Source organism: Meleagris gallopavo, chromosome 25 (genome assembly GCF_000146605.3).
Source record: "Meleagris gallopavo isolate NT-WF06-2002-E0010 breed Aviagen turkey brand Nicholas breeding stock chromosome 25, Turkey_5.1, whole genome shotgun sequence".
Lineage (NCBI taxonomy): Eukaryota > Metazoa > Chordata > Aves > Galliformes > Phasianidae > Meleagris > Meleagris gallopavo.
Window position 1 is genome coordinate 3,288,885 of NC_015035.2, and position 24,845 is coordinate 3,313,729.

Here is a 24,845-nt window from a genome sequence, read left to right on the forward strand (position 1 = left end):
GCAGAAGGTGGCGATGGCTTTGCTGGCGTTTGCCTGAGGGATGCACGGATGCTGCGGTGACTCGGGAAAGTTGTCCTGGATTCATCTGTCACCAGAGAAGGTGGGGAGGTCCGGAATGGGCATCCCATGCTGGGAGGGAGGAGAAGTGGCTGTGCCAGCACAGCCACCAGCGCGGCGGGCGGGATCCCTGCTCCGCTCTGCTCAGCGTGACCGATGGCTATTGGCTATTCCGGAGATGGTTTCCATGATTTTTTAACTTTTTGTCATTAAAATTAAAAAAAAAAAAAAAGCTGAACAATTCTGGATTCATCCCCATGTGGAACGGGAAAAATTTTGAAATCTTGAACATTTTTGAGGGCTCAAAAACAATTTCCCACCCAGTTATAGCCACCAGTCTCATCAGGATGTGTTTGAAACCACTCCAGCAGGAGCTGAGCAGAGCTGGTCTCAGCTGGATACCACTCTCGACGAGAAATGCAATGGTCAGGGGTCATGTTTCTTCAGAAAAAAAAAAAAGTATCTTCAATAGCTCAGGAAGTTATTAGTGTCTGCTAACAATAAGAACTTTGGATTGATTCAATAGATACTCATTTTAATTGTAAAATGCCAGTAATGAGAAATGTGCCATCCAATGACTCATTTTTCCCCTTGTAAAAATTATTGGACGTTTTTATTAGTTTTACAAATGACAGGACCTCGTATTTCTGAGAACACTTTATACAAGCCTTGCACAAGCCCACTCTCATAAAAGCGTGTCTGTGGTGACATCCAGAGCCACAAGAAGGGGAGCGGTAGAAAGGCCCAAAGTGGTGAGGACAGCCCACAAGTGGAACTGGCAGGACTGAACCCCAAGAGGGTGGGAAGGGGTGGATACAGCGCTGGAGACATGAGGTTCGGCGCTGCTTCCCAGCAGAGCCTTTCTGGAGAGGCACGGGACAGGGGATGGGTGCCAGCGGGCGCCCGGCGGTCAGCCTGCTGCAAAGCCCCAGTGAGGGACAGCGGTGCCGGCACTGAGCAGCCATCTGGGTGGGAGATGTGCGGGGACAGCAGGAGCCAACTCCAGGTAAGATCCCACCCGGCCCCTCTGCATGGGCACGGGGTGCCCCATTCGCTCTGCACTGCTGCTCTCCGCGGTGAACCTCTGCGCTGGGCTGATCCATCTTGGCTTTATCTCCGCCGTCCGACAGCGCGGAGCGGGGCTCACTTTGGCTTTCCATAAACAAGATAAGAGCTGGAGGGAGGAGGGGGCAGGAAGGGCACCAGGGGTAGCCTGCAGGCAGCCCCGCTCCACGCTGTGCTGCTGGGAGCGCTCTGGGGCGGTCCTCCTCCTCCTCCTCCTCCTCCTCCTCCAGACCAGATCGTGCTCTTTGAGAAAATCCCAGTGCTTCCCCTCGGAGAATTAATTTGCACAAGGCAGAAGAAAAACAACAACAAAAAAATCATTTTAGAGAATTTCTCATTTCGGCATTTTGTTTCTCTTCTCTTCATTGGCATTCTTTGTGTTTTTGTTTATATCGGTACGCCATCTGTGATCCTACGCAGCGTACCATGAGCTGGCACAATGTGACATAACACAAGTGCTGAGATAGCCTATCCGTTCTATTTTAGTTCGGAGGATATTTTAAACTTTATGTTATCCAGGAAATTTCTGAAATATTTGTCTTCATTCCAAGCCAGAGTGAAAACAATTTCTGAAATGTCGGAAGTTGCTGTGAAATAAGTAGTGAGTGCTTCCAGCTCAGTATAGGGGCAGCCCTGGCCCTGTGGGCAGCACTCCTCACCCTGTGCCCTCTGCAGCCCAATACATGTTCATCTCCCAGCAGCGATTGTGCACTCAGTGTAGGGTTGGTAAGGGGGGACAGCTGATGGAAGGGCATGGGGAGGGCATCCAGTACGTCCCTGTGTCAATGGGCAATTGCGGGTGTGGGGAGCGGGATGGGTTGGCATTTGGTACTGCAGCTCTGTTGTGTGCTGAAACGTCCAGCGTGGGACTGACAGAGGGATACGGTGGCAGTGGGATGTGGCAATGGGATGTGGTGACAGTGGGATGTGGTGGCAGCAGGATGTAGTGGTAGTGGGATGCGGTGGCAGGGGGACATGGTAGCAGTGGGATGCGGTGGCAGTGGGATGTGGTGACAGCAGTCAGCTCAGGGCGTGGGGATGGGCAGCACCAGCATGAGCCCATGCAGTGGGGGCAGCCCTGGATTTCCCTCCTTGTCTGGAGAAGGGTGCAATGCTGCACTGGGAGGGCTGAAGAGTTGCGTTGTGTCCTTGGTCAGTGCACACTGGGGCCTCTATGGGTACTCTGCAGCCCATCCCAAGCCTGTGAGTTGCCTTGAAGAGAGGCTGTGCTGAGCAGAGCAGCCATCCCTATCAGCCTCCCCTCTCCTGGATAGGTTTCCTTGCGCCAGGTCATGCCAGCAGGTATCTGGAGCAGCCCTGCTCTGCAAACCCGCTCTGCTTTGGGATGCACAAGTGTGGGGACAGTGGGGCTCAGCTGGCAGCAGCAGCGGGAGGACTGTGCTCAGGGTCCCATCTGTGCACGCCCTGCTGGAAAACACAGTCGTTTTCCCAAAATAATTGTCTCTGCCTCTGCGCTGAGGCGCTCAGAGCTCTGCTTTGTGTACTCTGGGAACCAACGATTTGTAAAGACACGCTACTGGGCTAATCCTCCATTAGCTCCCACAGCAGAGTCCAGCTGGGAGCTGGCAGCTCTTTCCCTTCTCCCACTTCAGCCTGTTAAAATAGCGAGCATCTCTGTAACAAGCGGTGTGCAGGTTTTGACTTATACACAAGGCAGAGCAGCAGCTCTGTGCGGTCGGAGGCCAGGGCTGCACAGGCACGTCGTCCTCCCATGCCAGGTGCTGCCAGCATGGTGCTGTGCCATGCACACAGTCCCGGGGCGATGCCAGCTTTGGTGGTGAAAGTATCTTGGCTCTGCCCCAGCTCCAGAGCTGTTGTTATGCCCTGGAGACACTCTTAGGGAAAAGAGCACTTTTCACAGCACGGTTTGCCATGGCTCTGGTCCATGAAGCAATAAAATTAGGCTCTAAAAACAGATACCTTCCTCTCTGTGTGCAGGAAATCTCATGCTCTGTGTGGAGCTTTTAATAGTGAGCACGGTAGCACAGTGAGTCTTGAACTGAAGATCACTTGTGCTGTTCCCTACCGTGGGATGTGGGTTTGCTGAGCTGTGGCTGGGTGAGCGCTGGGGAGAGTTAGGAATAGGGACACACACATGGTGACTCTCGAGGGAGGTTTGGGAGAGCAGAGAGGACCTGGAGCTCAGGCTGCTGAGGTTTTCTTGGCATATAGGTGTGTGCTGGCAGACATCAGCCCCAGGATCCTTCCCACCTTCTAGCATGTAGTGATCATGGAACTGGAGCTGGTGTGCACCGATGCCAGCTCTGCCAAGGAGGATGGCTGTCAGGGTGACACCTGCAGCCAGCTGTCTGTGCACAACAAATGCAGCCCTGAGAGTTGTGCTGCACCCGGGCTGTGCGTGCAGCATGCAGGATCCCACAGGCTGCCCAAACAGGCACTGGCACCCACAGCCCCCACCCCTCTCCTGCTCCCTTATTCCAGATAGTGCCACTGCAGCTCAGTGTGGGGTTAACCAGCACAGGAGGGCTGCAGGAGCAGTGCTGCTGGGGAGGCTGCAGGACACAGTGCCTGCACTGGGCAGAGGGGACTTGTGTCACCCCAAGTGACAGCACAAAAGCTGCTCCTCTGTCACCTTTTGGGTGAGCCTAGGGGTGCCAGGGAGCAGGGGGACAGTGACATCGGGGACGAGCACTGTGCTGTGCAGGTGGAATGGGCTCATCCCTCAAAAACACAGCCACCCTGCAGCCCCCAGGAAGCCCCCCCGTTGCTGCCCCATGTGTGGAAGGAAGGCTGAGAATTTTAAGAAAACTCATTTTGAAGCAGACTGGAGTCTGTCAGAGCAAATTCGTTGCAGTTTCTGAGAGCCACTTGTTTCTGGTTTAGCCCTGGGAAAAGCAACTGGGCTACAAATGTTTACCTTATGAGGTAAACCATCAATATCCTTGAAACTTTGATTAAAAAAAATACCGCACTGGAGCATCTTGTGGGTTTCTTTCCTTCTCCCCCCGATGCGTTTCACAATATGCCAGAAGCATGGCTTGAGTTAGGGCTTTGGCAGGGGCTTTTATCATGATGGATATAGTGGAGACTAGAAAAGAAATTTGGTTATCAGAGAATGCCAGAACTCAGCTTCCTTGCACATACATTTAATAATGCAAAAGTTCTCCTTTAAATGTCTCCTTAGACAAATCCCAGTCATCACAAAATCCATGGAGATAAATTAAATTACATTTTAATAGTGGAGAAGTCATTCCTGGGCTGGGCACAACAGTGAAAGTATGTTCTCTCTTAGGCAAAAGTAGCATCAAAGTTCTGAATGTTACCATATGAAAAACTTAATTGGAAATGAAACCCCGAAGCTTCCAGGGCAAAGGCTGCACGAGGGGCTGTCAGGTCTATGGTAGCTCTGTTGCTGACACTGCAAGTACTGCATTGTTTCTCCCCCCTCCTGGTAAACGGAAGGGCAGCTCCAGGAAGCAGCTTGTCTCCTGTTTGCTGGCCATGGGACCTCCTGCCTGCAGCAATGAGTTGCTCATGCACTGATCCCTCTGCACGCACCTGGAAGTACTGGAGGAGACTGGAAAGGGCACAGTAAGGAAACAGATACTCATTTCTGATTAACTTTAACTGCTGGTGGGGCTCCGACCTTCTCTTCTGCCTGTCCCAGGCTGTGGCTGCTCTTCCACACATGGAATGGAAGCAGGACATGTCCAGGGCTCTGCGATGGCCCTGTGCCTTTGTCCCTTTGGGAGTGACTGCCTTCTGTGCTGTGTGCCTGCCGCATCTCTCCCCATCACCAAAACCTTCCCATGCAGGGAAGTGGGCAAGCACCCACTGCAAACCTTTGTCCAGGAGGAGCGGAGCTACCCATTGCCCAAAGCCTCCACACACCCATATTTGGCACAGCTTTACTGCAGACCCCTTGGTTATTTCAGTGATTTTTTGTTACAACCCACCTTTTCTGAACCTCGTGGCTCAGTGCCCTCAGAGCATTGCAGGGTGCGGGGCTGCCCTGAATGGGTGTCCCTGCAGGGAGGGTGGTGGCTGAGCTCTGGGACATATTTCATGCAGATGAGAAGAGACGCTCAGCCGTTCCCTGGAGGCATCACTGCATTTTCCCAGAGAATGGCTCATCTGAACTTGCACTGACTGTCTCCAGCCGCTGAGCCCTGCAGCAGACGTCGCTACATCTGCTCCGCCGCCCTGCGCGGCTCTGGCTGAGGGCTCCTGAAGCATTCTTTCCTTTGCCTCAGACCATTGTTTTCTGCTCTGCCATCCTTTTTTGAGCCCTGAACAGTCCATTCTCTTCTCCGCACTGTCATATTGAAGATATTTAAACTATGGACAGACTCCTTCCGTGCAGACACGGAGCTCGAAGTGGAGTGCATGTGCAGCGTGAAGTAATGGGTCTGGACCGGGGCTGCAAGGCAGCACTGGCTGCACCCTGCACCCTGCCCTCCACTTTCACATCTCCTCCCCCCATCATTCTCCCCCTCTCAGCCTTTCCCTCTCCCCAGCTTTCTGCAGCACCCGGTCCCAACACTGCCATCCCCTCCCTGCCCAGCGCTGGGCGTTGCTCCTTCTCCATGTTTATAGAATTACCCAAATCCCTGGGCAGAATTCACTCCTTACAGAGCATGGCACTCAATTAATTATATAGTTTAAAACACAATGCACATCCCCTCTGCACCAGCAAAGCTGATGGCTCTGCTGGAAATCTCTCCAAAGCCGCAGTGCAGCAGAATTAAGGCCGTATGCACAGCCCGAGCCGTGCTGCTTCCGCGTGCTCACAGGATAGCATCTTTAATTATGATTAAAATCATTACAGATGTACTGCAAATGTCTCAGAGAGCAAGCGCACACTGACAGCTTTTGTGATACGGTTACAAATTACTTATTCACCCTGATTTCCATAGAGTGATATTCCTCACTGCCTCGTGCCTTCCTCCCTCCTTTCCTCGTGCCTTCCTCCCCAGGCTCCTGCTGCACATGGGTACATGAGGACAGGGCCACATCTGCAGCCATCACCGGTGCTGGGGACTCCCGAGGTCACCCACCCGTGTGCCCATGCTGAGATGGGAGTCTGCAGCAATTACAAGCCTCCTGCGTGTCCTTCCTCTGGGTTTTGTCACACATGATGTCTCACATCTGGGATATGACCGCTTGGAGGGGGTGGCAGTGCTGTTTTCCAGCCAAGCTGTAGCCGTTCTCCCCCTGGCCGTGTCAGGCTTTACAGCTATTGCGGTTATTTTGGGGAGTGGTAGGGTTTTTTTGTTTGTTTGCTTGTTTTTTATGTTGCAAGAATTAATATTGGGAAAAGTGCCTTTTTTTCCTCTTCCCTCACTGCCCTGGGAAATGTCAGCCAGCAGGAATGTTCCCCAGAGCCGCTGGTGGCTGAGAGAAGGATGGGCTCTGGTGGCTCTTTGGGTGCCCCAGGAACCCAGGGAGGGAGAAGCTGCTCACAGAGCAGCCTTCAACTCAAAGCACTGTGTCTTGTGTCCTCCTGCCTGATCTTCTCCCCATTCCAGCTCTGGGCAGAGCTATGGGATGTGCTGCAAGTTCCAGCCCTGTGGCTGTCATCATTTTAGCTTGACTTTAATAGTGTCTCAAAGCAATTTACTTTTCCCAAATATCAAAACCCCTCAAATGATGCTGGGAGAGGCAGGGCTGCCCTGCACAGCCCATCCCATAGCAGGGCTGGAAGATCCAGGGGCAGTGCTCCCCACGGAACAGCCTGTGCTTCATCCCAGGTGATGCACTTTGGAAATACACTGACGTATGAAGATTAGGGTTCCTGTGGGTTTGTTAAATAATTCGCCTTTAATCCTGGAGCATCATTGATTGGCAAGATCAACACAAAGAAGAGCTGAAACGTTGTGCAAAGGGAAAGAAGAGGAGTGAAGGCACACACTAAAGCACAAGTGAGGTTTAGATGATTGTCCTGTTACAAAGATGCCTTTTCCTGAAGCAAACCACTTTGGGTGGAAACGATCAGTCTGCCCAGAGCCTGCAGCACCGAGCACCTGCACACTGCAGGGCAGAAAGGGCAGTGGGGAGAAGGATCTCCCAGCTATGTCCCATTTGCAGAACGAGCTGAGCTGGAGAAGAGTGATAAACTCAGAGTCAGCAGAGGGCAATGCATGGGGTGATGCAGGGGTAACGCATGGGGCAGCACATGGGGCAGCAGAGTGGATGATCCATAGGATAGTTCTTGGGCTTGTGCACGTGCCATGGGGAAAAATATCAAGGAAAAGAAATAGCGAGTTGATGCTCGGCTGCATCACCTTTGCTTATGGCCCCCACCCTCCCAAGGGATGCTGCAGGACGCAGGGGGAGCAGCTCTGTGGATGCTGTGCAATGCAGGAGGAGCAGCTCCCTGCATGACCACTGTCTGCCCAAAGCTGCCCCTGCAAACCCCCCCTGCTGCTGCCTGCTCCCTGGCCTCCTGTGTTTTGTAGAGGAAATTTTACAGAAAAAAACTGCAGAGGTTCCTGCCTCCACAAACAGAACGCTCCTGTCCCTGCCAGAGAGCTGCTTTGCCTCAAGGAATCTGCGAGATCTGTCCTGCTGTGATCTGTAACAATATTGGGATTAAATTAGCTTCCCTGAGCTGCAGAGGGGTCAGCGTGTGAGGCCCCCTGGTTAATCCAGCAGGCCAAAGAGAACAGAAGCCTCCCTGCATCGGGAAAAGAAAACAACGGGGTCTGTTTGCAATCCGTGGAGCTAATTCAAACAGCATTCCTCAAACAACAGGGGAAAAGGCCCTTCGAAGCGAGCGAGAAAAGGAGCATTTCCCAGCATGCACGTGATGCCAGGCAGAGAGGAGATGCTGCAGAGCAGGACTGCTTGCTGGTCGCATGCACGTGTGCTGCTGGCACATGCAGTCACCACCTGCCCACTCATGCCTGGTGAGCAAGGAGCCCGTGGTGTTGTACCACGGAGAAAAGCAGCACGTTGCAGCGATCCCAGAGCAGAGCAGCTCCCCATGGCCGTGTGGGAGGAATGATCCTGCGTGCCCCTGTGCGTGACCCCCAAGTGCGGCTGCGTTGGGAACTTGATAGTTGTCTTTGCAACCAGAGCAGTTGTTTATGCAATAAGTTAGGCACTTGGGATAACTGTATTACCGGGAACTGAGGACTGCAGGTGTTCAGATATTATTAAAAACAATTGCCCAGGCTATCAATCATCCTGCGCTAGATAAGCCTTCTGCAAAGCAAACCTTTTTGTCAAAGAAGGGTGCGGAGAAGCAGAGCAGGGAAGGTCTGGAGCTGCAGCACTTCAGAGTTGATTTCAGCAAGTTCTCTCTTTCCTCCTGGTGCCTCTGTGAGCGTCTTCTCTGCTTTCTGCTTATGCTGAGATATTATCAAAAGGCTGATGAGGCATGGGGCATGAGTAATGCATCCTGTGTGCCAGCTGAGGACTTGTAGGCACTGGTATCTGCAGACAGGGTTAATGTCAGGCGGAGCAGAGCACGGTCTGCCCCAAGCTGTGGTGCTCAGCACTGGAGCTGCAGGGTGGGGATGTGCCATGCACAGTGAGAAGGTGCAGAGATGGTGCCAACCTGGGTGTCCCCCAGGAGGGGTGGGGACTCTGCTCGGGGGTGTTGTCACCTAGCAGCTGGGGACACAGGGGGTGTAGGGCAGGAGATGTGGCTGGGGGAGCTCGGTCAGGATAAGAGCAGCGTTTTAATGGGAAGGGAAGCCGGGTGTCCCAGCTGTGAGCTTGGGACTGTGGGAGCTGCTGTTTTCTCTGCACAAACTGGAGGAGTCTCCTCTTCGGAGTGGGAGCAGCGCTGCTTTGTGAGGAGTGAGACAAGAAGCTCTGCAAGGGGATGGCTGGAGACCAGCCAGGCAGCATCACCTAGGCTGGGGGGCTCTGGTGGCTGAGCATTAGACCTGCAGCTCACTTTGCTACCTAACACAACAAAACTTGCTGAGTTCAAGTGCAGAAAGGCATCAGTGCTTCCAGGGGAGGATCCCAGGGAAGCCCCAAACAAAGGAGCACCTGGCACTCAGTGAGGTTTCCCATGCCTTTCCCATCTATGGGTTTGGATGGGAAAACCAGGTCCTCAGGATTCAGAGCAGAGGCTTTTTGTGTCACGTTAATAATGAAAGCAAATATTAGTAAGGTGTCAAACTGGCCATCAATCCGTCCAATGCTCCTAAAGGTAGCAGCGTGGTGCCCTGCTGAGGCTGATGCTTTTGCTGTTGGAGGAGTAAATCTGATGATCCTCTCCGTGATTGCACTGGGCTGCTTGTAAGCAAGAAGAGGTGGTGCTGGGAATGAAGCCCTGGGGTGGCTGAGCAAGAGGAGTGGGACCTCCTGAAGCCCCTGTGCTGCTGCTGCCGCAGCACCTGCTGAGATGGGAACCTCCGAGACAGCAGCTCTGCTTCCAATCGGGAGCAGCTTGGCTTTTTTACCCCGTGAAAATGTGGAATTTCATGTTCTTTTGTATAAGAGAGAAACAGCCTGTTCAGGATTAATTTAGGATCAGCCTCAACAGCCATTAGCGAAAGAAAAACAAAGCGGTAAATTAGCTGCCTGTCAGAAGGGGGAGAAATGTGGGACTCGGTGCTGGATTTATTGTGCAGGGTGTTAAGGCAGGATTTAGTGTGATTTACCATCCTCTGCAATGATACCTCCTAACACCAGGTAGCTGGCAAGCCCCTCTCCTGCCTTCAGTCAGACACGGCACTGCTCGCTAATTACCGGTGTGCCCAGTAGCCCCATTCCCACCGCCGGATTTGTCCATAAAGCTCTGTCTTCAGGGGTTTATTGCTCAGTTATAAACATTTGCTCCGCACTGAAACTCGATCTATGGCTGTCAGCTGGGCTGAGAGAGGCTGGGAAGGGAAAGGTTTGGTTATCCCACATGAGCATAATGTGCAGAGTTTCTATCCATCAGGCTGCTCGCTCTTAGGTTCCATTATGGGATTTTGTCTCAGCAACGTTGGGTATCACTTCAAGACTTCTAGGATAGAGAGCAGAAATCTCCATTCGGAAGTAGAACAGCTCTTTGATACGGAGGCCAATGGCACTGCCCACTTTGCATCTGTGCAGTGCTCAAACCACATTCAGTAATGCTCCTGTGGGACAGCAGTGAGCTCAGAAGGTGCTGGTTATGAGTAGGAAAGCAGGGATACTGAACAAAGTGCCAAAGAAAATTCAGGACAAATCAAACTTCCAGTTCAGCATATGCTGAATTTTCCTCATTGTGTGTTTTGGGCTGTTTCCTATCTTTGTTTTCCCACCTGAGGGACGCAGATCCCAGTGATGAAGTGAAGACAGCACAGCTCCTCGTTTCTTCGAGACTTCTGCCGTTTTAGACACCCTGCATGGCACAGCCTGCTCTCCTGTAGCGTCCCTGTGATAATCTGGAGGCAAAGACAGAATTTTACTCATTACAGAAGGACGATGGCATACGCTCCAGTGGATCTCACACCTACAATGAAGGCGGCCATGTGCTCAGATGGGAGGGATGCTGACCCATTTCCCGGGGGATCGGGGCCGTCTGGAGCCACACGGCCACAGCTGCCATTGGGGCAGTGGTGGCTGCAGGAGCAGGGAATGCCTGCTAAGGGATCCTCCTGCCCGCCTCATCCCAACCCAGGAGAGACTTTGCTTCTTGACTTCATTAACAGCGCTGCAATTAGAGCAAGCGTCACATCCATCTCTCATCCAGCCACTAAGAGTGGTTTCTGGGGATCATCTGCTGTCTCCTGGCTCAGATCAATACTGTAGCACAGAAGTGATGGCTGGAGGAGGAATGGTGGCCAGAAGGGGGAAAGCAAAGATGAAGCATTTGGTGCAATGCCTTCTTCAGCTCCACGGGCTGCTGCTCACTGCAGTCACACGTTTGGGCTGTGAGGAACTGCTTCGCTGGGTGATTCCAACTAACCTACCCACAGAAAGTTTGGATGGTGTCACTGCTGACATCACCCCTAAAAGACCGCAACATGCAAATTACCTCCGGACAGAGACAGGCAGAGGCATTATGATGAGGAAAGCCTTAGGCAGGGCCATGGAGCCAGGCAGGAAGAAGACATGCTGCTTCCTCATGTGCTGAGGATGGTGGAGTTGAATGGGAAAGGAGACATTGGCATGGCCATTGCTATCCCATGTATAACACCTGAGTGTCCCCCTGAAGCTACCCATGGCTGGGAGTGGGCTAGAGACCCCGATTTCTGGCTCTAGATGGCAATGGAGCAGAGCTGGGGGATGAACCCAGGGTGGTTGGCACCATGTCTGCCCCCCAGAAGCGAGGGTGAGAGTTGCTGACACTGGGGACAACTGCTGCCCATCCTCTCCTGGTCCTCCTTTGCAGCAGGCACGGCAGGGTGCAGGCAGGGAGGGTGCTGGGTGCTGCCCAGCTGCATCCTGACCAGCCCACCGGTTATGGTGGCTCCTGGGGACACTGGGGATGTGCCACCCTTCCCCTGCACACATGCCCCATGCAGAGCAGTTGGTCCCATGTCACTCCTGTGTTAGGGACATGAAAGAGAGCAGGGACACAGCGAGGAGGAGAGGGGACAGGGCTCGGGGCAAGGAGCAGCACGGTCCCATGGCGAGGATGGTGCTTTCCCACGTGTGAGCGTTTCCTCCTGTTGCACAGCTACAGGGATGGAAAAATAACCAGGCTGTAAAGCTCATCAGCTCGGTGCCTCCCCCCCCTCCGGAGCATAATAAGCTGCTTTTAATATCTGACATGTTTATTAACAGATGCAGTTGTGACAGCTGATGACTTCATATGCCAGTTACCACTGAAATGTTAGTAATAACTCGGAATTAACTGTCATAAATAAAAAAGACTACAAAGAAAACGAGATGTTGTGTCACTCTGCAGTAATTTACTGAGACCCCGTTGGCTCTGGATGCAATGCTGGAAGGTCCTTTGTGGAGCTCCAGTCCGGGTTTTGCAACAGTCACAATATTTTGGCTGGATATTGTCTTAGGAGGTGGTACTAGTGGGGTGGAATTCCCTCATGCAGGAGTTTGCACTAGATGCCTTTACAAAGCTGGATACTCTGGTAATAATAATAATAAAAAAACCCTAGCCGGTGGATGGGGATGGAGTCTACGGCATTGAGACCTGGATTTATTAATGTGCAAATTGCTCTGATATGATCACATACTTTCTGCTTTGCATACACAGGGAGCAGCGTGGGCTGATGGAGTATGAACTAGCCTGGGCGATCTTTACGAGCTGAAATCCTGCACATCACAGAAGGGTTTGTTTCTCTGCGCAAAGCCTGGGATGCTGTTAGGAACCTGCTTACAGACACGTGAACAGAGCCCCCAGACCCAAGAGCACCAGCCTGCTCCATGAACTCGCCATGAAAGTATTTTGTATTTTTTTTGACAGAAACGCGCAAGTAACTTTCGCTGGAGGAACTGAGGATTTTTGTAGTTGGTCTGGTAGTGGTTTAAAACCAGTAGAGCCTTTGCAGCAGTGATGAGGGAGTGACAAGTCAGAGGTAAGGGTTTCAGAATGCATGTTTGTTTAGATGAAGCTTTTGCAATGTGGGCTGCTAATGAGGAACGCGAGCCTTGTCAGCATCCGACTTGCGGGTTTGCCTTGTGCAACGCGGATAATGAGTTCAGACAATGAAAGCTGTGAGAAATCACAGCCCGATCTGTCGGGATCCCCCACCCCCAAGGTGAGAGGGGCTGCGCAAAGGAGCCGGGCTGCTGCTCTGCCCCGTGCCGCTGCAAAGCGCCCCAACGGAGGGGCGAGCCGTGCAGCTCGGTGTGCTGCTTGGTGTGCAGCTCGGTGTGCTGCTTGGTGTGCAGCTCGGTGTGCTGCTGGTGCCGGGTTCAGGGCTGGCTTTGTGGTCCCACAGCTGCTCGGTGTGCTGCTGCTGTCCCAGTGGCTGGCGGAGAGGAGCGTGCCCGTGCAATGAGGGAACTGACCCATTAAGTAATTACTGCCTCGATACTGTCCTGCTGCATGCAAAACTGCCTGCTCCAGAGGACGGGACCCATGGGGACGCAGCAGGCAGCCGAGCAGTGCGGGGTAAGTGTGTGCTCCTTGGGTTTTGGGGTGGGGGATTGGTAAGAAAATGGTTAACAGCGATCATAAGAATAATTGGACATCAGCGTTAACACCCCGTGCCGCTGTGCACGGGAAGTGCTGCTGTGTCTGGGTGCTGGTGGGTAAGCCACGGGTTAGGCTCTGTCCCATGGGCAGGAAGGGACACGGCTCCATTCTTGGGTGTCCCCAGCACCAAGCCAGGTCATGGCCAGGTCTGACCCGTCCTTGTGGTCCTGCACGCCTATGGAGCAAGGGAATGGTGTGTTGCTGACACTGGGATGTTTTTATCTTTGGGCTTCTATGATTTCTATAGGCTCAGACGTGTGTTCCCCTTGAGATGGGCAAGGAGTTGTTCAGGTTTGGGCTTAAAGGAATGCTTTACAGAAAAAGGCACTACAGCAGGGCAGTGCTGGTGGAAGCAATGTTGCACAGTGTGGCAGGATGGAGCCTTTGATCTCCTGTGCACAGGTCGCTGGGCATTGGTGCAGATAACCATGCAAGCTGAAGATCTGGGATCTTGAGGCGGTGTTCAACAGTGTTGTTTGGTGGCCAGGCTTTTGCTGAGACCCACGAGGACCCAATATTTGCTGCAAAACTTCTTCCTGCAGCACTATCCAGCTTGAATTATTTTGCCTGAAGACCACCTGTGACCCCGTGCTCCTCCCTGCCAGCTCACCTCCACCTGCCCACCCAGGGCCAGGATATGATGGCTGTGTGGGATGCAGGCACTGAGCCATGCCTGGAAGCCCCCCTGGGGACGAGGCTCCCTGCAGCTGGATGTGCACCCAGCCCCACTGTGAGAGCAGCAGCACCACCCTGAGGGACGCAGCAGGGAGCGAGCAGTGCTCTGCAGAGATGGGGCTGCCACCCCACCAACACACCCCAAATAATGCAGCATGCACAGGTGGCTGCAGGGCACAGAACAAACTCCATGTTCCCCTCACCTGAGCTGGACCTGAGCTGAACCAGCACTTTTGTGCCTGAGCTACAGGGCTGCTGGTAAAGCAAAAGGTAGAGGGGATATAATATACAGCATGCCACGGGGAGACAGCAGAGAGGTGGGAGAGCAGGGTCACCTGTCACTTTCCCATAGCATAGAGGTGCCCATGTTGCCTGCAGCCCCTGCTAGAGGCAACTCTGCAGCCATGCCCGCAATGACCTGTCCATGGGGATGACCCCCTGTGACTGCAGAAAGTCTTCACTGCAAACCACCCCTGTGCTATGCCAGGCCCTGTGGAGCTCAGTGCTGGTCCCACTGCCTCAGGGCATGAGATGCTGTGAGCCCCTCAGACACAGAGCTCAAATGCATTTGCAGCAGTAGCAGAAAGCTGGGGCTGCCTTGCTTGCTGCCTCCTGCCAGCACAGCAGCAATGCCCCATGCTGAGGCTGCTGACTGTTTTCTCCCAGCTGTGTTTTTTGTTCTGCTCCTGTAACGTGTGAGGCTGAGGTTTCCCAGGTGGTGCCATGTCAGTAGGAGAGGCAGCGTGGGGAGGTCCTTGCAGGGAGCCTAGTGATGCTTCCACTGCCTATGGCTGAGCAGAAAGCCCTTGGTGCTGCTCCATGCCTTTGCCTTGGGTTTGCTCTCTGCCTTCTCCTGGAGAAGCTGCTTACACAGTAGCTTGTGACTCATTGGGCTCCTGTAAGCCCTGGAAGTTTGCTTTTAAAAACCATATATTTAGAGTCAATTGTATGACATCGCTGTCAGCCCTCGCTTGGCCACGCTGACAGTGTAACTCAGCACCCCGCTGTGCAGCAATGCAGCTCCCGGGGCTGTTTGTTGAGGAGCTCTTTTGGTGGAAATCTCTGGTTTTCAGAGCCCACCTGGCCTGTTATGGTCTGAAACGGTCTGCTTTGCAACTCCTGCTCTGAATTTTGCTTTGGTTGCTCCTGTTGTAGTGCACCATGTCCCTGCTTGTCACCTGGGGGAGGTTGGATTTCTGTTGTGAAGTTAAATCAACCACACTGGGTTTTTCGGTGACCCCATCTAAGCCTCCAGGCAGGCTCCAGCTCTGCAATGACGTTGGGATGGCCTCAATGCATTGCCAGCTGCTCTGGAGGGTGAGCAGCCGCATGGCACAGCCTACAGCCCACCGCGTCTGCCTGCGCTAATGGGAAGGGCAGTGGAAATCCCCCAGCAAAACATTTCCTGGTGTTTTACAATGCTGAGCACAAGCAATCCCGGAGTGAAGGCTGTGGCACCAGTAATTGCTGTTGTACTCAGAGCTGCTGCTGTGCTGGGCACTGTGCAAGGTGCCCAAGCAGAGCAGAGCAGAGCGGGTCCTGGGGATATGTGGTAGCACCTGGAAGAGGGGCACCCGCAGGCAGGAAACTGCTCTCCATGTTCCTCACTCGTGGGGTCACAGCACGGCTCTGAGATACGGGGGAATGCAGTGCAGAAGCTGGTGGAAGGAGTCAGACCTCAACAATGCTGTGGAGAACGCCGCTGCCAGATTGTTTTTTATTATTTTATTTTTTCAGTGGAGTTTATGGGTTAGGGATTTTGCAGAACTTGGCACTCGGATATAATATCAAATGAAGACCTTCTGGTTCGGAAATTTGACTTAATGCAGCCTTCTTTTATTGCTTCAGGGATTAGGCAGAACAAAGTGGCTCTACATGCACTGCGCAGGGCCGCTCGCGGGCTGAGCACAATGCCCAAGCCGTGCATGCAAGGGATGCTCCAAAAGCACTTCTCGTGCAGCATGTTGCTGTTCTCTGCCTTGCTGCAGAGAAAACTGCCCTTGGAAAGACAGCAAGAGAGTTCCCACCAATGAGCATGATGTGCTCTTGGTAAAAATGGTCTTTGCAGTGCCAGTTCTGCACTTCAGGCCCTCACTGGTGATGGGAGAGAGCTGTTCAGAAGCTCTGAGATGGGTGGAGCGTTTGATGTTGCTGCTGCTATTGCATCTTGCAACCCTCACCCATTGCCCCTGCCTTCTGCATGGTGCAGTTCTGCATTTGCAGAGTCCTGGTGCAGGGAGTTGGTGCTGAGCTGCTCTCTGGTGCTCAGCCCTCTGTCCTGCTCCTGCCTGTGCTCAGCTCTGATGCAATGAGTTCTGCAGGTGCTGGATGGAACCTTGGTCCCTGTGCCTGTGTGGTGTACTGAATTCTGACCCCCAAGGGCTGCAGCCAGGCCCCATCCCCACCTCAGCCCATGAGATTCAGATACCTCAGTGTGGCTTTTGCCAAGGGAGGGTAAGGCATGTGGTGAGATAAACAGATGTGTGGGCTTCTGCTTGTTTAAAAGATGCCTGCTTTCCAGCTGGTGATGTCCCACCTGGTGGGATCTAGCCCTGCTACAGCAGAAATTGGGAACAACATCATCGGGAAGGCAGAATAAATGGATGCAATCTGGTCTCCTGGTATCTCTACGCCCCTCAAAGAGGCTGCCAAGGTGAAATCCAAATTATCTGCCCACCTCAAAGATGTGGAAACTCAAATTCCTTTGTCCAGCATCCCACGGGCAGCTCCCGGCTGCTGTCCTGACTCCAGCCCTCAACCAACATCTGGTCCTTCTCTTCCCACTTCAGTAAACCTTTGGAGAGTCCGTTTACATTACTGATAGCCTGATACATCCAGCGAGAGGCAATACATCAGCAATTTAGTTATTGCGGATTAGGTCTCAAATATCCTGGGATATAATGTTGGTCTTTCTCACCTTGTGTGTAGGAGGACTAATGGTAAATTATCTGGATGGTTTACATTCTCTGGTTTGTATCGGATCTCCCAAGGACCAATTTATCCTGATTGAATTGCAAACAAGGCTTACTGTCATCACAGATGCAGGGGCCAGGTCTCTCCATAAATGAATTCAGAGTAATTCGGGTTACCCTAAATTCTTCCTGTCGATGGGATAATGGCATAAATCCTGCTAATGTTTAGACTGGGAATTGTTTGCAGCAACCTGAGCTTGACTGATGGCTACAATAGTGTAAAGAATCATAATTTGTGTCCTGAGGGTGGGAAGTGCTGGGATCTCAGCTCCTCTCCCACTGGGCACACCATGGGCACATGGAGTTTGCTGAGGAGGATGAACGTGGAAAGTGCACAACTGGAAGGAGATGAGGAGGAGAAAATACTCATGTTCAGAGCTCTGGGTTTCCCATGGCACTCCCTGCCCCTGCGCTTGTGCAGCTGAGGCACAGCCTCATGCTGGCTCTTGGCACACGGGGCAGTGTTTGCTCCCTGAGAGCATCCCTGCTGCTGTCCCCGCACCGGGAGAGGTTTGTCTGTACTGTGACTGTTGTGTAAACAGCAAAGGACACAGAGCTGGTTCAGCGTGTACTTCCTGGGACACGCATCACCCTCACTGCAGGGAATAGCAGCAGTGCAGTCGGAGCAGTGGTGGCAGTGCTCTGCTGGTGCAGCTTTCAGCACTAATTTGGGAAGAGTTTGTTTTGTGCTGCTGCACTGGCACAGCACTGCTCATGCTTGGTGAGCATCCCTGGGCTCCTCCTGGTGTGCTGTGCTGTGCCACACAGTGCCATGCTATGCTGTTCTACAACATGCCATGCTGTACCATTCTGTGCCTTGCCATGCCATGCCATTCTGTGCTATTCTGTTCCATCCTGTGCCACGCCGTGCTCCATGCTGTGCTGTGCCATGCTGTGCCATGTGTGTCGTGTTGTGCCATGCCATGCCACGCTGTGCCATGCCACGTTGGGCTGTGCTATGCCATGCCATGCTGTGCCATGCTGTGCTCCCCAAAGGATCCACGCTGGCTCACCGCTCTGTGCAAGCTGTCCCACTCACATACCCATGAATGCTGCACATAGAGGGGCTGCAGCAGCTCAACGGTGCGATCTCTGCACAGATCTCTTCTCCGGTAAACACTCCCAAACAGCCCAGCTTAAGCACTTGACAGTGTTTATAAAGCAGCTTGCAGCAAACAGGCTGGGAAGTGCAGAACAAGTTGGTGTTTACACAAGCGCTTAATTATTTATTTGAAAATCCCCTGGATGATGCCGTGGGCTGTAACAACAAGCACATGGGCAGCGCTGTGCTCTTACCCCAGCAGCTCTCAGGGGATCTGCAGGACAAATACAGTGAAAAGTTCAAAGCTGTCGGGCAGGCGGATGCCAGCAGTGCCCTGTGGTGCCCTCCCAGCAGTGTTGGTGTGCTGGAATCAGCACTGCCCCAAAGCTCCCACTCATCTCAGCACCAAGCTGCACTGCTGCAAGGGCCGCTTCCTCCAGCAGCTTCCCCTCTACTGCTGCTGTGAGAGGCATTGAAGAGCTTTTCTATCATTTGTGTGATTGCTCGTGGGCTTTCAGTGTTGATGCTGGGGTGCAGGAAGCATCCTTCTGGGCACAGGTTTTGCTTCCAGCTGGATGGCTCTCATGGTTTCTCCAGCCATGGGGTCCATGTGTGCTGTGGGATGGAGGGTGACCCCTCAGCATGGCTGAGCATCGGGTCCTGCACCCCTTCCCAATGCTGCAAGCTGCAGCCGGGCATTGTTCCAGCCCCATCACCACTGCCCATTCGGGGCACTGGTGATTGCACAATTATTATAAGGGGATTAAAACCATTTTCTAATTCTACTGACCTCACAGAGTGAATGTTGTCACCTTTATTCCCACACAATGGCAGCAGTTGGTGGGGCTGTGGTTTGCCAGCTGGGTAGAGAGGAGCACAGCCCCGTTGTGCTGGGTCAGGGCTTTCTGTTCAGCCTGGAAGTCACACTTCCTCCACTCCCAGTGCACACAAAGCCACCCTCGTGGCCTTTCCCCAGAGCAGAGCACAGAGCTGCTCCTGCAGCAGAACTGCAAGCATCCCTGCACACCATGGGTTGGGTCTGGCATCACTGCAACAGCAACAGCTCAGCATCCCACAGCCCTCTGCATTGGGCTTTTCTTTCTTCTCCCAGATTTTAAGCAGAGGAACATGTCACCTGTCCTCCTGGAATTGCACATCTCATTGCTCTGAGCATGTTTGTTGGCTGATCCAGAGCATACAGCTGTGTCAGTGCTGCTCCAAGGGAAGCTCAGGAGTTTGCAATCACTCTAAGAGCAGAACTGCAACATTTCAGCAGGTCCAGGACAACTCTGGCCCATCCCCAAACTTGGGGACAAGTCCCCAAGCTCTTCAGGGTCACTCCACGCCCAACTGTACTCCCAGTTCCCAGAGGTGCCCACCCGATGGGAAACATCCTGTGCTCCTGGCAGCCCGCAGCAACCATCTGCTGAAGAGCACTGGCACTACAATAAACATGTTAGAGCTACAACCATGTGCAGCATCAGCAGATGGCATGACCACATCAGGCATTTCCCTGGGAAAGCCATGTGCTGTTATTATGCCAAGCAATGACTTGCAGGTGGGCTTGGAGAGGGATTCCCCCCATGCACTGCTCCCCCAGTTCTGCTCCGTGACTCACTGCAATGCCAACCCAATCCACTTGGTGTGAGAGCGATGGAGACCAGTATTTGTCATCCAGTGGAGTGAATCCCTTCTCTTCTTTCTTTCCAGTTCCTGCACCTGCACGTGGAAACTCCGAGCAGCTAACGCTGACTGCCCAACCCCCCGATGGGACTGGACCCGAGCTCCTGCGCTCCATATGGGGATGAAGGTAGAACCATGTTACCTGCTACCTAAGGTCTCTGCTGCTGCAGTGGTAGCTGGTGGATATGGTCCTGCACCAGGCGTCGCACACAGACTCTCAGCTCTGAGCCAGCCCAGGAGGTTTTAGTGGCCACGGACTCCGATCACCCTGCGCTACAGGGCTGCGGCGCTGGAGAGTTACTATGCAGCTTGGACTGTTTGTGGTGGTGGTTTTTCTAAGCTCGATGGATCTAACAGGCGGCAGCAAAGTGGTGAAGGGCAAGAGGCAAAGGCGAAGTATGTATGAAACATTTCTCTTCTCTCCTTCTCCTGATGCTATGCAGACTGGGAATGCTTGTCCATGCAAATAGTGACTGTTTGCCTGTGCAGAATGGGAATGTTTGCCTGATTAGAACAGGAATATGTGCTGATATGTGGACAGCCTGGTGAGGTCTGGGTCCTCACTTTGTCCCAGGCTGCTGCCCACTCAGTCCATTTTCCCCTGGTTGTCCCCAGCTGCAACCCGAGGTGCATGGGAAGTGCGGGTTTTAATTACCAGGGCAGGGTTTGGGCAGCCCCACGCAGGGACTCGACTGGCTCCTAAGGCACAAGAGCAGCCCCATGGATTTCTCCTCCTTTATTCAAGCTCGTTTTAGAACTGGTTTACATTAAAACTGATTTAAATTGAATTATATAAAAATGATTTTATGTTAAAACTGACTGCTGGAGCTCCGTGAGAACAGGGAAAGCTGGATGTCATGGCTAATGTTATTAAGCATGGCTCCTAGCGAGTCTCGGCTCATACATTTGCCGCAGAGGCAGACCTCAGCTCCATGGGGAGGGATAGGGCCAGACCCCCATGGGCCTGCAGCCCCAGACACAGCATGGAGGTCACAGCCCAGCCATGGAGCAGCCTCCTGGGATCGGGGCACTGCAGGACCCCAGGCGAGGGGTGCCTCTACTTTCTGCTTCCTCTTCTGAGGCTGCAGCTGCCTCTGCACCCTGCAGGTGAGCTGGGACCAGTTATAGGGTGAGGACAGGCAGCAAGGAGCGTGCAGGACCCTGGGTCTGCAGGAGGGAAAGGAAAGCCCTCCTACCACTTAGCATGACCACTTAGTATGGGAACGCTCTGGTGCTCCACTCCTGCTTTTGAAGTGTAGTAAACACAGTATTTAAAAGAATACATTTTAACATACACAGTCTTTCTATAAACAAGGACACTGCTTGCATAATAAACTAATAAAAAGAACCTGCATTCTAGCCTGCAAAGAATGCTATGGGTTTCAAAACAAGCAGCATTTTATATGATAATTAAAAGCAGAAAACTCTCAAGACAGGGAATTGAGAATTTTTCTTGGACTAAACTTAGGAGCTGAGAACACATCTCTATTTTGGGGGCAGAGAAATCTCCTGCACTGCCAGATAGAGTGAGCGTCAGAGGGGTCATGGTGAGACACAGCTGGGACTCAGCCTGGCAAGGAATACGAGGCAGGCTTCTATGAAGATGGTTTCCCTCTGGCTCTGTGTGGCTCTGTCCCTTGCTTGTCCCAAAGGTGCCTGGGGTGGTACTGATGTCTGGCCTCTGGTATGGTGATGTCCTGCTTGAATGCTGCTTGCAGCTTGTGGCTGCTTTTGAGCCCTGGTCCTGGTGGTGCTGGAGCTGCAGGCAGAGCAGGGTGACCAAGGCATCCCCCAGGCAAAGCCATGCAGAGGGACAAGGTTGATGAATTATTGAGCTGGGTTTGATTTGTTCTCTCTGGGCAGCAATTGTGTCAGGACGTAAACTCATACTTTGCATCAAATATTTATGGCAGCTTTCCTCAGAAGGGGATTTGTCTCCAGGAAGCTGCTGGCTGCCCTCCAAAGAGGCTCTTGCACAGCAGCGATGCCCATCTCACCACTGCCTCTCTCCTGCTCTTGCAGTTAGCACTGAGCTGAGCCAGGGCTGTGCCAGGGGCTGCGACCTGTGCTCTGAGTTCAACGGGTGCCTGAGATGTTCCCCCAAGCTCTTCATCCTTCTGGAGAGGAATGATATCCGGCAAATTGGGATCTGCCTCCCATCCTGTCCACTGGGATACTTCGGCCTTCGCAATACAGACATGAACAAGTGCATCAGTGAGTATCGGCTCTGAGATCCTCCACAGGTCCCTGTCCATGCTGTGGGCAGGGGTAGCAGTGAATGGATCATCCATGAAAGCAAAGTATGTCACCAGAAGAGTGTGCAGGGCTGCACTGCTCTACCACAGTGCACTCTGCCCCACGCGGGTGCAGTGACGTGGGATCCTGGAAGAGAGGGATGCTGACACCCCTCCTCTTTGGGAGGGAGCAGGAGGAGCAGTGCTGGCACAAATACCTGCTCTTCTCTCTGCCCATTTGAATAACAAACCATCTCCCTGAACGGGATCCTCAGCCCAGCTCTGCCTCATTCAGCCAGAGCACCAGAAAGAAGCTTGGTGTGGAAAAATGCAATCACTTCCCTGGCAGTTCTATGCACACCACCTCACAGCCAGGTTTCCATCCAGCTCGCTTTCTTTGCTGCACATGCTGGAGCTGCAGCTGGAGCAGCTGACACCAGGCTTTATTCTTTGCACTTTCCCACTTTGGCAGACTGATGCTCAAGCTGAACACAAGCCCAAAGCTTTTCCACCCTGCCTGACGTCCACCTGGCAGCTGCTGCAGCATAGTGGCTCTGTCCTGCAGCAGGGAGCAGCTCAGAGGAAACCAGCATCCGAGCAATCTGCATGAGCAGGGCTGGCAGGGCACACAGAGACTCTCACTGGAGCCAGGAACAAACTGTGGGGAACTGTCTGGAGCTCCCTGAGCCTTTGGTGCTCAGTTATGCCTCTGCCCACACCTGCTCCTTGTCCACTCAACCCCTTGCATGGCTGCAGCCTCAGCCCGGGCACACACACACAGTGTGAATCACAGCTCCTGTGTGCTGCTCTGCTCACCAGGGCTGCCAGCAGTTGTGTTCACATCAGGCTTCATGACGACTTTGTGGGTTTTTTTTTTTTCCTCCAGAATGCAAAATCGAGAACTGTGAGTCCTGCTTCAGCCGAAACTTTTGCACAAAATGTAAGGAAGGTTTGTATTTGCACAAAGGGAGATGTTACGTCACATGCCCTGAAGGCTACTCTGCTGCCAACGGCACCATGGAGTGCAGCAGTCCTGGTAAGCAACAATGAGCTTTCAATGCATCTATTGCTACACATTGGTTTAGGTGATCAAACCAACCCCTCAGGGATGCTGTGTTGGTGCCTAATGGGAAATGCTTCAGGCAGCCTTGTACCCAGCCCTTGGCTGGGCAGAGCATGGATGGGCACTGCAATATTCATGCAAATTGCTTTTGGAGTGTTCAGAGCTCATGGTGTGGTAGGAAAGGGGGTGCCAGAAAACCTGGGAACTGCTGGGGAAATGCATACACTGCTCTGGCTCCATTGGGAGAGTGGTGGAAGGGCTCCCAGAGGTGCAGCAGAGAGAAATGAGAGATACCTGTCTTGTTATCTGGCAGCACAATGTGAAATGAGTGAGTGGGGGCCCTGGGGGCCCTGCTCCAAGAAGAGAAAGCTGTGTGGCTTCAAGAAGGGGAACGAGGACCGAACGCGGCGGATCCTGCAGGCTCCCTCTGGGGACGTGTCCCTGTGCCCCGCCACCACGGAGGTGCGCAGATGCACTGTGCAGAAGAGCCAATGCCCCGAAGGTGAGCGTGGAGCATTGCCTAATTTTCCCCAGCACCTCTTTATGTGTCAGTGTTCAGCCTAACAGATCAGCACTGTAAATGGACATCCCACCATCTCTGTATGGCACGGGTGATTTGTGTTGGGGAGCAGAGCTCCCGGAGGGACCCCAATGGGATGGAGCATCTGGGCAGCCCCTTGGCCCTATGGCTTGCTGCCTGCCCTGCAGGATGAGGGTACTTTAGCAAACGAGGCAGCTGAGCAATCTCTGTGTGCTGCAGCAATGGGAGTTGTCATCTCCTTCATGGGAGTGCTGAGGTCTGTGCTTTTCCCTGGAAATGCAGTGTCAATAGGATGAATGGTGGCTTGGTCATCCTCTTATGGGGTGCACAGGATTGTGGCTGGGTTGGCTGCTTGGAGGGGAACCGGTTCTGAGCAGTGAGTAAGAGCAGGAAGGGTTGAGCCCCACCTGGCTGCGAGCAATGCAGGCAGCAGTGTGACAGCAAAAGGCCTCAGGCAGCAGCGGGGAAATGCATGCATCAGGAGTCCTGCTGGAAACTGCAAAGACAGATCCAGGCCTGATCCTCCTTTGCTGCCCTTTGCTTTGTTGCAGGGAAAAGGAAGAAAAAGGATGAGCAAGGAAAGCAAGATAATACAAATGGGAACAGAAATCGGAAAGACACCAAAGATGCAAAGTCTGGCACCAAGAAAAGGAAGAGCAAACAGAGAGGGGCTGTAGCCCCCACCACATCCGCCAGCCCTGCCCAATAGCTGCCCCTTTATGTCACCTGATGGCAAGACTTCATTGCTGCTATGTATATGAAAGCTTTATTGAACCAGAGCACTGCTACACAACATTACACGTCAGAAAGACAGACCTATACTCCTAGACTAGACTCGACAGAAGCCACATCCACAACACTTAAGGAGGCGGTACCCCCAGCACCACGGATGGCATCCACTGGGGCAGTGGGACATTGCGGGACCAGAGGTGAGGATGAACCAAGGATGGGGACATGGGGCCTCGGGACACTTGCCTCGTGCCCAGCCAGCCACGGGGACTGGATTTCTGCTCTTCCAAACTGGGGAACTGGATTCACACAAAGGCAGTGTCCTCTTTCTCTACCCCCCAACCCTTTATTTTGTGTTTTAAGCTGTATGACTTTATCATTGAGAATAATACATGTTAAACGTTTGTGGTAAGAGGTCAGTGGTATCTGCCCTGAATCTGCTTCAAAGAGTTATTCTGAATTAAAAGCAAAACAAAACCAAACCAAACAAAAAAAAAAAAAAAAGAGGAAAAAAAAAAACAACAAACAAACAAACAAATGAAAAACCAACCAAGATGACAACTGGCTTCCTGAGTGTGTGGTTCATGCCTTGGCCCCTATGGAGGCTGGTGTCCCACAGGACAGAGACTCACTTGTGGAAGGGAAACTGACAAAAGCTTTAAGAAAATCCCACTTAATGCTGCCGGCTGCGCTGCAGCCAGAGCT

General features: G+C 52.9%; 1 protein-coding gene across 3 annotated transcripts; it reads left to right on the forward strand.

The window, feature by feature from the left end:
* The first annotated feature begins 803 nt into the window (after positions 1-803).
* Positions 804-24,644, forward strand: RSPO1 (R-spondin 1). Of its 3 annotated transcripts, none has more exons than XM_010723355.2 (8): positions 12,039-12,131; positions 12,257-12,578; positions 12,945-13,117; positions 19,601-19,969; positions 21,596-21,787; positions 22,694-22,843; positions 23,184-23,372; positions 23,963-24,644. In XM_010723355.2, the coding sequence occupies exons 4-8, from the start codon at positions 19,876-19,878 to the stop codon at positions 24,118-24,120; spliced, it is 783 nt and encodes a 260-aa protein (XP_010721657.1). In that variant the 5' UTR covers positions 12,039-12,131; positions 12,257-12,578; positions 12,945-13,117; positions 19,601-19,875; the 3' UTR covers positions 24,121-24,644. The 3 variants fall into 3 exon arrangements, with proteins under 3 accessions (XP_019478353.1, XP_010721657.1, XP_010721658.1); XM_010723356.2 differs by lacking the exon at positions 12,945-13,117 and having other exon boundaries at positions 12,257-12,332; positions 12,467-12,578; XM_019622808.2 differs by lacking the exons at positions 12,039-12,131; positions 12,257-12,578; positions 12,945-13,117 and adding an exon at positions 804-1,063.
* Positions 24,645-24,845: the final 201 nt, after the last annotated feature.